The 10,968-nt window shown below is 31.4% G+C and overlaps 1 protein-coding gene across 1 annotated transcript; it reads right to left on the bottom strand.

The window, feature by feature from the left end:
* Positions 1 to 2,411: 2,411 nt before the first annotated feature.
* Positions 2,412 to 6,411, bottom strand: LOC107447353 (coiled-coil domain-containing protein 175-like). The gene is made up of 2 exons (XM_016062238.2): positions 5,775 to 6,411; positions 2,412 to 3,272 (listed from the first exon to the last, which is right to left on the bottom strand). The coding sequence occupies exons 1-2, from the start codon at positions 6,354 to 6,356 to the stop codon at positions 2,652 to 2,654; spliced, it is 1,203 nt and encodes a 400-aa protein (XP_015917724.1). The 5' UTR covers positions 6,357 to 6,411; the 3' UTR covers positions 2,412 to 2,651.
* Positions 6,412 to 10,968: the final 4,557 nt, after the last annotated feature.

Below are 10,968 nucleotides of genomic sequence, written 5' to 3'. Positions count from 1 at the left end.
CGAAAGCAATGTTGACTTCATTTTAATTTGTAATGAATTGAAGACAGAAAAAATTATTTTACCGTTAAAATTATTTATACACATCTGTAACAGCAAGTGATCATGAAATTGTAAGTTATGTTGTTGGTAATAGAAAGGTAAAAATTATTCAGAAATTGTTCTTCAAATGCTTGGCGAGTTCTGCTTCAATGTTTGGCATGTTCTGGTTAGTTTTTTCAAGTTCTTCAGCTGTTCCTTAAGGTAAATTTTGATTTTTATTTGCTGCTAAGAAAATGGCGTCCGTCATGGCCGATGATTTTGTAGGAACTAAATGAAAACGTGATAAATTAATGTCTGATATTTACAGGCTCCCGATAGAGGGCGTACTCGAGCGTTGCGATCGCGAATTACGTATTTTTCTATTGGCTATTTTTTGCAGAGTTAACAGTTAATAATTAGTGATGTCAACAGCCAGTTGTGATTTTTAACTTTTGTGCATTTTTTGTAGTAAAAAATACATTCATTTTTTAATTAGGGGTACACAGCGTTACGAAAAATTTAGAAAGGGTACACGAAATTAATAAGTTTGGGAAACACTGATATATGGGAACCCAAACAAATTTTGAAAAGTAATCCTGTATACTAGAGATGTGACGAGTTCAACTCCAGTTGGGTGAAGGCACCAGCTGGGGCTCATTTACAGAAAAAATGCTTCGGGATCGGACTTAAAAATTTACAGCGATCTGCTACTTCTGTTCGTTTCTCTGTGAGGTTTACATTGTGACATTTGTGAGGCTCACAATTTTATTTGTCTTACGATTTTGATTCTCTCTTTTGAATTTTTGTTTCAGTCATCTGGGAGTTTTAATCGGTTCAATACTAGACGATGGACATCATTCCCTCACAGGTTGACAAAAGCGAAATTCAAATAGGTGATCTTATCGAGTCTGGTAATAAAAAATAATATTTAAAGAAAAAAAAAAGAAAGAAGGATTGTTGTAGTTGTAGTTGTTGTAGTTCTTTTACATCGCACTAGAGCTGCACAATGGGCTATTGGCGACGGTCTGGGAAACATCCCTGAGGATGATCCGAAGACATGCCATCACAATTTTGATCCTCTGCAGAGGGGATGGCACCCCCGCTTCGGTAGCCCGACGACCTGCACGCGAAGTCGAGCACTTTACGGTAGAACAGTTTAGCGAGGACCAATACCGCACACCCTCGGTCCTTACGCAGGCTGATCCAAGTGGTCACCCACCCGCACACTGACCGCAGCCAGTGATGCTTGACTTCGGTGATCTGCTGGGAACCGTGTCTTAACGATCAGTCCACTGCGGGACTAGGAAAGAAGGAAAAGGATAACTCCGGTTTAAGTGGATTCAAAGCATTCCTATATATCTCGGGTCGGGGTGATTACTATTCTTTCAGATCAGATTTAATTCTTATGGACTCGGGTTCGCCAGCAGGTCCTCCAAAAGTGATCCCAAAAGGAAAAATATAAAATTTGTGCAAATCGAATGGAACGGAAATTTTATTGAGAAGGTAGATAGGTAAGTACTTTATTTACGTCGCATTAGAGCTGCACAATGGACTAGGCAGCAGTCTGAGAAACATCTCTGAGGATGATCCACAGGCATGCCATCGCAATTTTGATCTTCTGCAGAGAGGATTACTTCCCTGATTTGGTAGCCCGACGACCTGTGCGCAAACTCAAGCACTTTACGTTAGAACAGTTTAACGAGGACGGATACCGTGCATCCTAGGTCCCGACGATGGGTGATCAAAGTGGTCACCCACCCCCTTTCTGCCCACAGCCAGCGATGCTTTACTTCGGTATTCTACTGGAAACCGTGTCCTTATGATCAGTCCACTGCGGGACTGAATTGAGAAATTGAATCTCAAAAAAGTCAGATACTTAAAAATCGATTTTTCGGGAACAACTAGACCGATTTTGCTTATATTTTGTATTTTGCCATGTAAAATTACATTCTTTATAATGATGCAAAAAATTTTATGATTTACACTTCAAAAATTTTCGACCGTGTTAAATACAATAATAAAAAATAATAAATATTTATTAAAATTTATTTTTTGCAATTTATTTTTTGTCTATTGCATGGTCTCCGAATAGATGAAGTTGTTTTCAATTCGTTTTAAAAGTTCTCGAGTTATAACGAAATACGCAAAACGTAAAATTACCATTAAAAAGTGTAAACTTTGTATCGCTCTCCTGCCAAACTATGGAGACCCTATTTGCAACATCGAAGTTATATTTTTGACCATAGATGGCGCCACTGAAAACACAAGAAACGCATTCTCTGCCCTAAAAATTTGTTTACTTTCAGACAGGTTTGTTGATATTGGCAAGTGGCCTTAGTAACAAACAACAAATAAAATGTTCTTATGAAATATGGATGTCAATTTAATACGTTTTTTATTGTTCTGAAATAGTATAAACATGTGAGTTTTGTGAGATAAAATATGGCCTTGCAGTGAAACATTCACAATTCGGATTTTTATAACAAACCATGATACTTTTGTGTACGGAAATATTTATGTTAAGCAAATTGCTTACAATTATTCATGTTTCATTATTAAACTGATTGTGATCGAGTTTTATTGAGTTATTTTTTATTTTAATTTATTTATTTGCCTTCAAAACACTACTACCACTAAAAAGCTAAGTTCGATTGACATTCGTAAATAAACTTTGTAGCTTCCCTCAACAGCGTGTCAAGCTCTGACAATATGTCCTTTGTTTTTGTGAATTCCCCGTAAGTTTTCAGAATGGAATGTTTTACTTCTTCTTCGATTAGCTTCAAAGCATCTTTTATTATTTCAGAGAGTAAACGTCCAAAATTATTTTCTCCAGAAAGCTTCAGTTCAAGTGTTTTGATGAAAACCTCACTATCTTCTTCACTCACAGTAATTTCTTTTAAATCTTGGCGTTTACTATCAAATTCCTTTTCATATTCTTTAATCAAAAAATCCAGGTAGATCGATTTCTTATTTAACTCAATTTTCTCTTGCTGAGTTTTTCGAAGCTGTAGAATATGTGTTTTCATTGATTCAAGTTTCTTTTTCCGATCATGTAATAAAAGTGAATGATGCAAGCAGTTTTCACTGTGAAATTTTATGTCTTGCTTCAATTTTTTTAAGACAGCCATCTTCAATGCGTTGCTTTGTTCTAAACTTTTCCTATTGTTCAGCAAAATGTATCCAGAATTTTCCCACCATCTTGTTTCTTCTGCAATCCGTAGAAGATTGGAATTAACGTTTGAACTTAATTCATCCTGGAAAAGAGAACATTATTCTAGTGACATAAATGTTCCTCGTATTTACTCCGATAAACAATTGAATATTTGCGAGGGACATCATCGTAGTTATATCGTGTCATTCGTCGATTCAGAAGCTAACCATAATCACTTCACTTCTTTTTGAGTTGCAAGTACCCAATCGAATCGAAACATAGATAATATTATATCATGTTTTTCAAAAAGGCACAGAAACTTCATTTCAACGCTGTTGTTTCCTAATACAATAGAAATCTTTCACAACTTCAATTAAAAAAAAAAAAAAAAACATGTTAAGATTAAATTTTAAATTTTACTCAACTTTCAAGCTTTGTAATAATCTATTAAAAGTATTGGTACTCCTCATTTTGTTAAAGAAAATATAATAATAATAATTAAAAAAGGAAAAGAAAAATTGAGTTTAATCGTAAAACACCATAAAAATTTTATTTTATAGTAGCTTGTCTTCGTCGTTCAGTAGACCCAATTCACCATATGACTGCCACGCAACTATATATTGACTAAAAACAAGCAAAATATTACTAAGTATAAGAACTATGAAAGCAGAACTAAATAGGAAAAAAGCAAAAAATTTAACTTACTCTATTGTAAATACTATATGGAACTGTACATTCATTCTGTAAATATATGGTACGGTACTATACATTCATGTTTAATAAAATACAAGCCAAACTTCCCCAAAAGTTTTAAATTTTTTTCCTATTCCTTGAAAAAAAATGTGCGATAAATACCACCCTTCAAAGCACACGAAGCTTTCAAAAAAATCAATTGAATGTTTTATGAGACATTTTTGATTAATTTACAGAAGTAATCTTATATTCAAGGAAGTAATTTTTTAAAATATCCAATTTTTTAACCATTTCTTTTAAACTTCATTTCATTCCTTGAGTCAGGTGAAGAATCACGTATTTAGCCTTGTAGCATACTTTTATGCTCTAAGTATGCGAGTATTTCATCTTTTGAATGTGTAGTTTGACATGTTTAAGATATTTTAACTTAGAAGTGGAAATTTGGAAACTTTTATGATTTCATTCATTATCCTTGTTCTAAAGGGTAATGTAGATTACTGGATTGCTATTCTCTGGAATGATTGAGGAAATGGAAGGACACAAGTGTCGTTAAAAATATTAACTATTGAGCCAGCTTTAATTTATTTAAATTTAATTTCAATTTGTTAATTCATAATTTTTTAATTCTGATATTCTCAGTTAAATAATTCTTTGTAACCCAACGTGTAATAATTACAAATAAAATGGTAATGTAGATTTCTAGAATTCCATTCTCTAGAACAATTGAGGAAATGGAGGAAAACTAGTGTTCTAAGAATATAAAATTTTGAACCCGCTTTTTTTTTTTGCGTTAACATAATTTCCATCTGTGGATTCATTATTTTTTAATTCTGGTAATAAAGAAATATGCATAGAGAACATCGTGTATATTTATTATTTAAGTCTTCGCGTTGAATTTAATGGTTAGTTTACGTAAAACGCTGCACTAAAATCAAACAATTTCTCCCACTTTCTCTTTTTTTTTTTCTCGGCAGAGAAATGATATAGATTATTCCATTTTTATCACCCTAAATACATATAGGTAAATATCTTTCAAGGGGGCCATAAGGCATCTATTAACGCAGACCCTATAATGCGTACCAATTTTATGTGCCTAGATTAGCATATTAGATACCTATTACCACAGTACCTACAGTTTATTAACGCAATTACAATACCTATACCTGTACCTATAACCAAATTTAATGAAACAACACTGGCGTTTATAAAGGTATGAAAATTTTTAACGGATAGGTATTTTTAGAATCCATGGATAAAAAATAAGTAAAAAGCATACACATTGCGTGACACATACAAATATTTAAGCAAAGAAGAAAAAATGTAACCTGAACTTGAAGAAGGCAAAATTGAAAACTTGAACGAGTTGAAGGCAAAATTGAAACGAGTGCTGGAGAAGCTGTGAAAAGAATGAAGTGAAATACCTTCATGTCTCATCTGGCATTCCAACTGGTTTTGATTTTATCACATTACCCATAATTAATTAAAGAAATTTTCAAACTTTAAGTAATTGGTATCACTGATATTTTTGTTCTTTGGAGAAACTTGTACAGTTAAAGTTATCTTACATGCCTCTATCAAAAACCAAAAAAGAAAAAAAAAAGAGTAAAATGGCGGGAAAACAACCATGCAGTCACAGCAATCTATTATGCAATCAAGATAGTAATTGTAAGGATTAAATGAAATCCCAATTACTTGTGTAATTGTAATTCAAAGTTAGTTGTATTTGCGATTGATTGTATAAAGACCAAAAATTACGATTAAAATTGCAAATATTTGCTTATAATCTTGATTAAAATTGTAAATATTTGCTTATAATCCTGATTAAATTTAAAATCGTTATTTATGACTACTTGAGCTCAGGATTGTAAGCAATTGATTACTTGTAATCAGACCAACTCTGATTAATACATACTTGATATGCTGCTATTTTCTTTTTAAAACTATGTTCCATTTCTTTCTGGAGAATTGTCTTCAAACTGCTATCTAGAGCTAATCCTTGAAGAATATCTCTTTTGCTAGCTACAGATACTTTCTCTTCTGTTTCTGATATCTTTTCATCAATACTTTCGACATTGTACGCCTCTAACTCAACCAAATTGTTTCTCAGTACTTGCAGTTGTGCATCAAAGGATTTGGTTTCGTTCCTCAGTTTTACGAGACCCGTCGCTAAATCATAAGATTTGTCTTCCTCAGCTTTTAATCGTGCAATGTTCGCTTGAGGAATGGCTGCTTTAATGTTTCGGTAACTTTCCATCCCATCTTGAATTGCTTTCTCCAAAAGATTGACGGAGTTTATTTTATCTTCATACTCTTCATTGCAGACATTTTGGTATTCTTCTATATCATTTTCTATTATTCTACATTGCTCCCTTCTCCATTCTATTTTAGTTTGAAGATTTTCAATGGTGATATTAAGGATTTCTCTATCTAGCTGCGACAAAGAAGACTTTTTCTTTTTCCCTTTTTTACTCCTCTTCTTTTTCTTTTTTGACATTTGAAGTGTTGTAAGTTATCTAGTGAATTTCAAATTACAAAAGATAATTTCTGTAAACTTTAGATATTATTTTGAATGTTTGATTAATAAAACAATGCTCATTGTTTACCACATATTTTTAAGTAAGTTCCATATCTTAAAGACGATTTAAAACACGCAGAGAAATTTTAGAATAAGTATAAAAAATCTAATACACATTTCTATATAGTACATTAAAATTAAATGAAATTGCGAAAATGATGAGAAAGGTTCGTTTATTCTCATTGGACTGATAAATTACATGAAATGATTCAGTTTTCTTACATGAAGATGAAAATTTTAAGTGGTTGTCATCAGCCTAGATTAAAAGTTAAAACTGAAAGGAGTGCCGCGTATTATAAAAAAATCCTATGATATTATTACCGTATTACGCATTACTTATTAAATCAATTTATAAACTTAAAACCTTTTTACAATTATTAACCAGAAACTGAGTTTATATTTTATGTTATATTTTTTTTTTTTTTTTTTTTTTTTAAAAAAAAAAAAAAAANATGCTTGCTCTGATATCGCATCTCTGCACGTCATTATAATATAAAAAAATAAATAAATAAATAAAAAAAAAATAACAAAGGTAACATAAATTCATTTGGATTGGCACAAGACTGGTATAAAAAATCAAATGCTTCCTTTAAAGTGAAAAATAGAGATCTAAATCGTCAATGTTCATCACAAATTGAAATAAAGCACGCTTAAAAGAAGAATATATTTTGATGTTTTGCAACTGAAATGGTAATTTATTATATAATTTAGGTGCTAAGTAAAAAAACTGTTTTCGTGAAATTTCTTTTGTAAAGAAGGGAATCTCATACATTTCAGTTGGTCTCCTTTCAGACACATTAGTTTTTAATTTGCATATTAATTTATTGTTGTGTAAATAGAGTAAAATACGAAAAAATACATTATGGCGAAATGGTAATAGGTTAATTCTTGTATATATATTGGTAGTAGTTACACTTGAATTATTTATATTTAGAGAATTAATAATCTTGAAGCATTTATTCTGAACTGAGATTAAGGGAAGTAAATTAGTTTTATATTCACCGCCATATATTATCGCACCATAATTAATTAAAGAATAAAACCAGGAGTAATAGAGTGCTTTCACAAAATTAAAATGAATTTTATTCTTAAGGTGATAAAATTTAACTAAAGCGAAACACAATTTTTTAACTAAATTGTTAATATGTGTTTTCCATTTTAAATTAGAATCGATATATAGTCCTAAATATTTGATATTATTTACAGATTGTAGAATATAGCATTGACAATTTTCATTAGTACTTTTGCAGGAGAGAGAGTGAAATTTTAAATTTAACCTAAATTATTTAACCTAAATTATTTAATTTTATTTAAATTTATAAAATAAATTTAATTTTTTATTTTATTATAACCGAGGTTCAACTGGCAACCCAATTATGTGTTTGCGATTATTAATGTTCATCTCCATAGCTTTATAATTTTAACCAAATCCAGAAAATAAGAGAACTCCTGGATAAAGCATTCGGAACAACTAGCCTTCGTAAAGGGCTTTTTTTATGGAACTAACCAGCATTTGCGTTACATGGAACGAAAAATCACCAAACCTCCTACGGTTAGCCGGACGGCTGGAGAATTCTAAACCCATAAGCCACTGAGGATATGTTACATTACTACTGCTGTTTGTACCAGCCTATAACAGAGCTTGTATCAACCAGACATGGTTGGGATTCAAATCTGAGTCACCTCATTGGAAGGCGAGCGCTCTACCCCTGAGCCACTACGTCTCTCATATCACTAATTGTTTAGTGTATTATTGCTTCTGTGCTCTAAAGAAGAGACTGTTTGCAACTTGTCGATGTGGCATGATCATTTAAACAAAAGGCGTAACCTTAAGGGTCTAAGCAAAAGGATCTAGAAACAACAATTAAAATATTAGTTTCCTTACTTAATAGTATTAGCTGTGAATTTTCTGCTGAGTCACACTGGCTCAATTTAAACTTATTATAAGTTTTGTGTGATACTATGTCTAATCACCATTCTTCATTAATTATCTCAGAATCTGCCAATTATTTCTCATCTCAGACATTTGTTTTTCTTCCTTTATATTTTTTAAAAAGCTTTAAAAAAATTGAGAGAGGTAAAAAACCTCGAGCACAGCAGCTTGTGCTGTTTATCATATCATCATCTTCAAATCATTTTTCATCCTTTTTTTTCCATCTTTTTCAGATTATTTTTCAATTTAAAAAATAAAATAAAATGAAAGATGACATTTGAACGAGTCAGAAAAAATTTATGATTAAAGAAAATAAGCAGTTTTTTTTTTATCATCAGTGATAAATAAGGAATATTTTCCCTCTTTTTTAAATCTGTTTTTTTCCTCTTGAGTAACATCATATGCAGGGAAGAGGATAAATGAAAGCAATGCTTTGATTACTTAACCTTACTCAATTGCCATCATAAATATGATCATTCTCGGTTCTGTTGTTGTTGTTTCTATTGCCTACTTGCCAAGCCTGCTTGGGAAACCAAGCGAGTTTAAGACAGAGGGTGGGTTTATTGTTTTTCAGTTGAGCCATCTATGGCCAAGAATACAATTTGAGCAACACACACGTCACAACCCGTTTTACAGAGAGGACCATTCGTACATCCATTAATTCATTCATTAATTATCCAGATAATAATTTTAAGCTGAATCAGAGAGTCACCAATCTCTAATTCAGTACCCCCATGGGTATTGATTTGTTGGAGGACTTTGTGAGCGTGACAGATTTAACGAGCACCGTTTAATACACGGGATTTCTTCGGCCGATTTTCTGCTCTTATGATGCTAAACCCTATTTTCAAAACAATTTAATGTTAAAAAATTCTGGTCTTTCTCTTGTCTGCAAAGTTTTTGTGATGGTATGGTAATTTTATTTCTACATTTTCATCAAAAAGTTCATCTCTTTTATAAAAAAAATTTCCTTCAGATTTTCTTTATTGTGCTTAGTGTAAATATTTATACAGTGCGCAAATTGAAGAAGACATCATAATCAATTTTTGTTTAAAAGATTGGACTTTCTGAAGCTAAGTGCCAATTTTAATGACTTAAAAGGTGACCTTATGTATGATAATTATTTAGTGCAGATTAGAAAGAGACGCGAGAACGTGGGCATCATAGGAGCCCGGTTTTTGAAGAGGCTGTAGTTATGTTACACAGCCACAAAAGCTCTCTAAATTTGTCTGATTAAAAATATTTTAAATCTGCAAATCATTTACTAAATGTCTGCAAAATGCTTAATTATTTTTATCTCTGTCTTATCATTCACTGTCTTATCTGTCTATTAACTTTGAGAAACTTAAATCAATGGTGATTCATGAAAAGTTTTTAACTTGTCTGAAATATTGGGGGGGGGGGCGAGCTTATCGAAATTTCTAATTATTGAGGGTGCATATACCCACCATTCCCCTTCTCCCGCCAATGACGCCCATGCTCGAGATTATACTTCTTTGACACGAAACGTACATGTTTTTTATTTCCAATGGATTCGAATTTTAATCACTTCAAAAATATCGCAATCTTAAAAATGTTCTCCCGATTGTTTCTAGTTTTGGCAGGAGAGCTGTTGAAAGTTTGGGCCCTTTAATTACATTTTACTTTCTGCGTATTTAGCCATATCTCGGGTAGTTTAAAAGTGAATCGAAATTTTTCCCCACAATTCTAAAATTTGATTATCCGAAGATTCCATGCAAAAAATAATTTCTAAAAAAAATTATTTTATTGTTTTATTTTCTAAGGGTTGAGAGAATGTTGAATTGAAGATATTCAAATTTTTACACCATTTTGAACTATGTAATTTTAAATGACAAAAAGCAAAATTTGTTCGAAATCAGTTGAATAATTTCTGAGTTGAGTTATAAAATTTAAAAAAAAAAAAATCATATTTTTAGAATTCTATTTCTCAAGAACTATTCAACCAATTTCATTCAAATTTCACATTTTGTCATTTAAAATTATATCGTAGGAAATAATAATTGACAAAGTCTATCAATTGTATGATCTAAACAATTTTATCGAATGCACAGACATTTTCATTGTTTTCACAGTGATTGTGATTTAACTGGCGCTATAATTGAAAATTCAACATTAAAAAAGAGCATAAAATTAATGTAACACAATTTTGTATTTATCTATTCAACGCTTCTTAAACCTTATAGATTTAATGATATTTATTACAAATACGAAATTTAGAAATACGAGTCGTACTATTCCCAAATCGTATAGTAACTTTTTTTTCTATAAATATATCTTTTATATTTATCTGTCTTTTTTTCTAAATGGTATTTTTTATTTAACTTTTGCAGTACAAATAGACAGTCTACTATACTTATTTAATAAAAATAAAATAAATTTCTACTTCCATTACTGGATATTTATCACGCTATCACCGAATTGACATCTTCCTTGACGATGCGAAGCACTCGCCCCCATCCGTACGGGATCTTTAAGAGTGGTCACGTGGTTTCCGATGGTATACGGACAGTTTCCTTCCTTTTTCTTCTAAAAAGAACAAAATTGCGATATTTATAACCCAAACTCACCTAATGCTCC

This window comes from Parasteatoda tepidariorum, chromosome 6, assembly GCF_043381705.1.
Source record: "Parasteatoda tepidariorum isolate YZ-2023 chromosome 6, CAS_Ptep_4.0, whole genome shotgun sequence".
Lineage (NCBI taxonomy): Eukaryota > Metazoa > Arthropoda > Arachnida > Araneae > Theridiidae > Parasteatoda > Parasteatoda tepidariorum.
The sequence above is the reverse complement of the archived record's forward strand: the minus strand, read 5'-3'. Positions and strand labels throughout refer to the sequence as shown.

Bases quoted from the DNA above. Each gene is read 5' to 3' on its own strand.
- LOC107447353 (XM_016062238.2), bottom strand. From the start codon at position 6,356: ATGTCAAAAAAGAAAAAGAAGAGGAGTAAAAAAGGGAAAAAGAAAAAG. The intron at 3,273-5,774 runs GTATGTATTAAT...TCTCTTTTCCAG, and splicing joins AGAAAATAGCAGCATATCAA to GATGAATTAAGTTCAAACGT.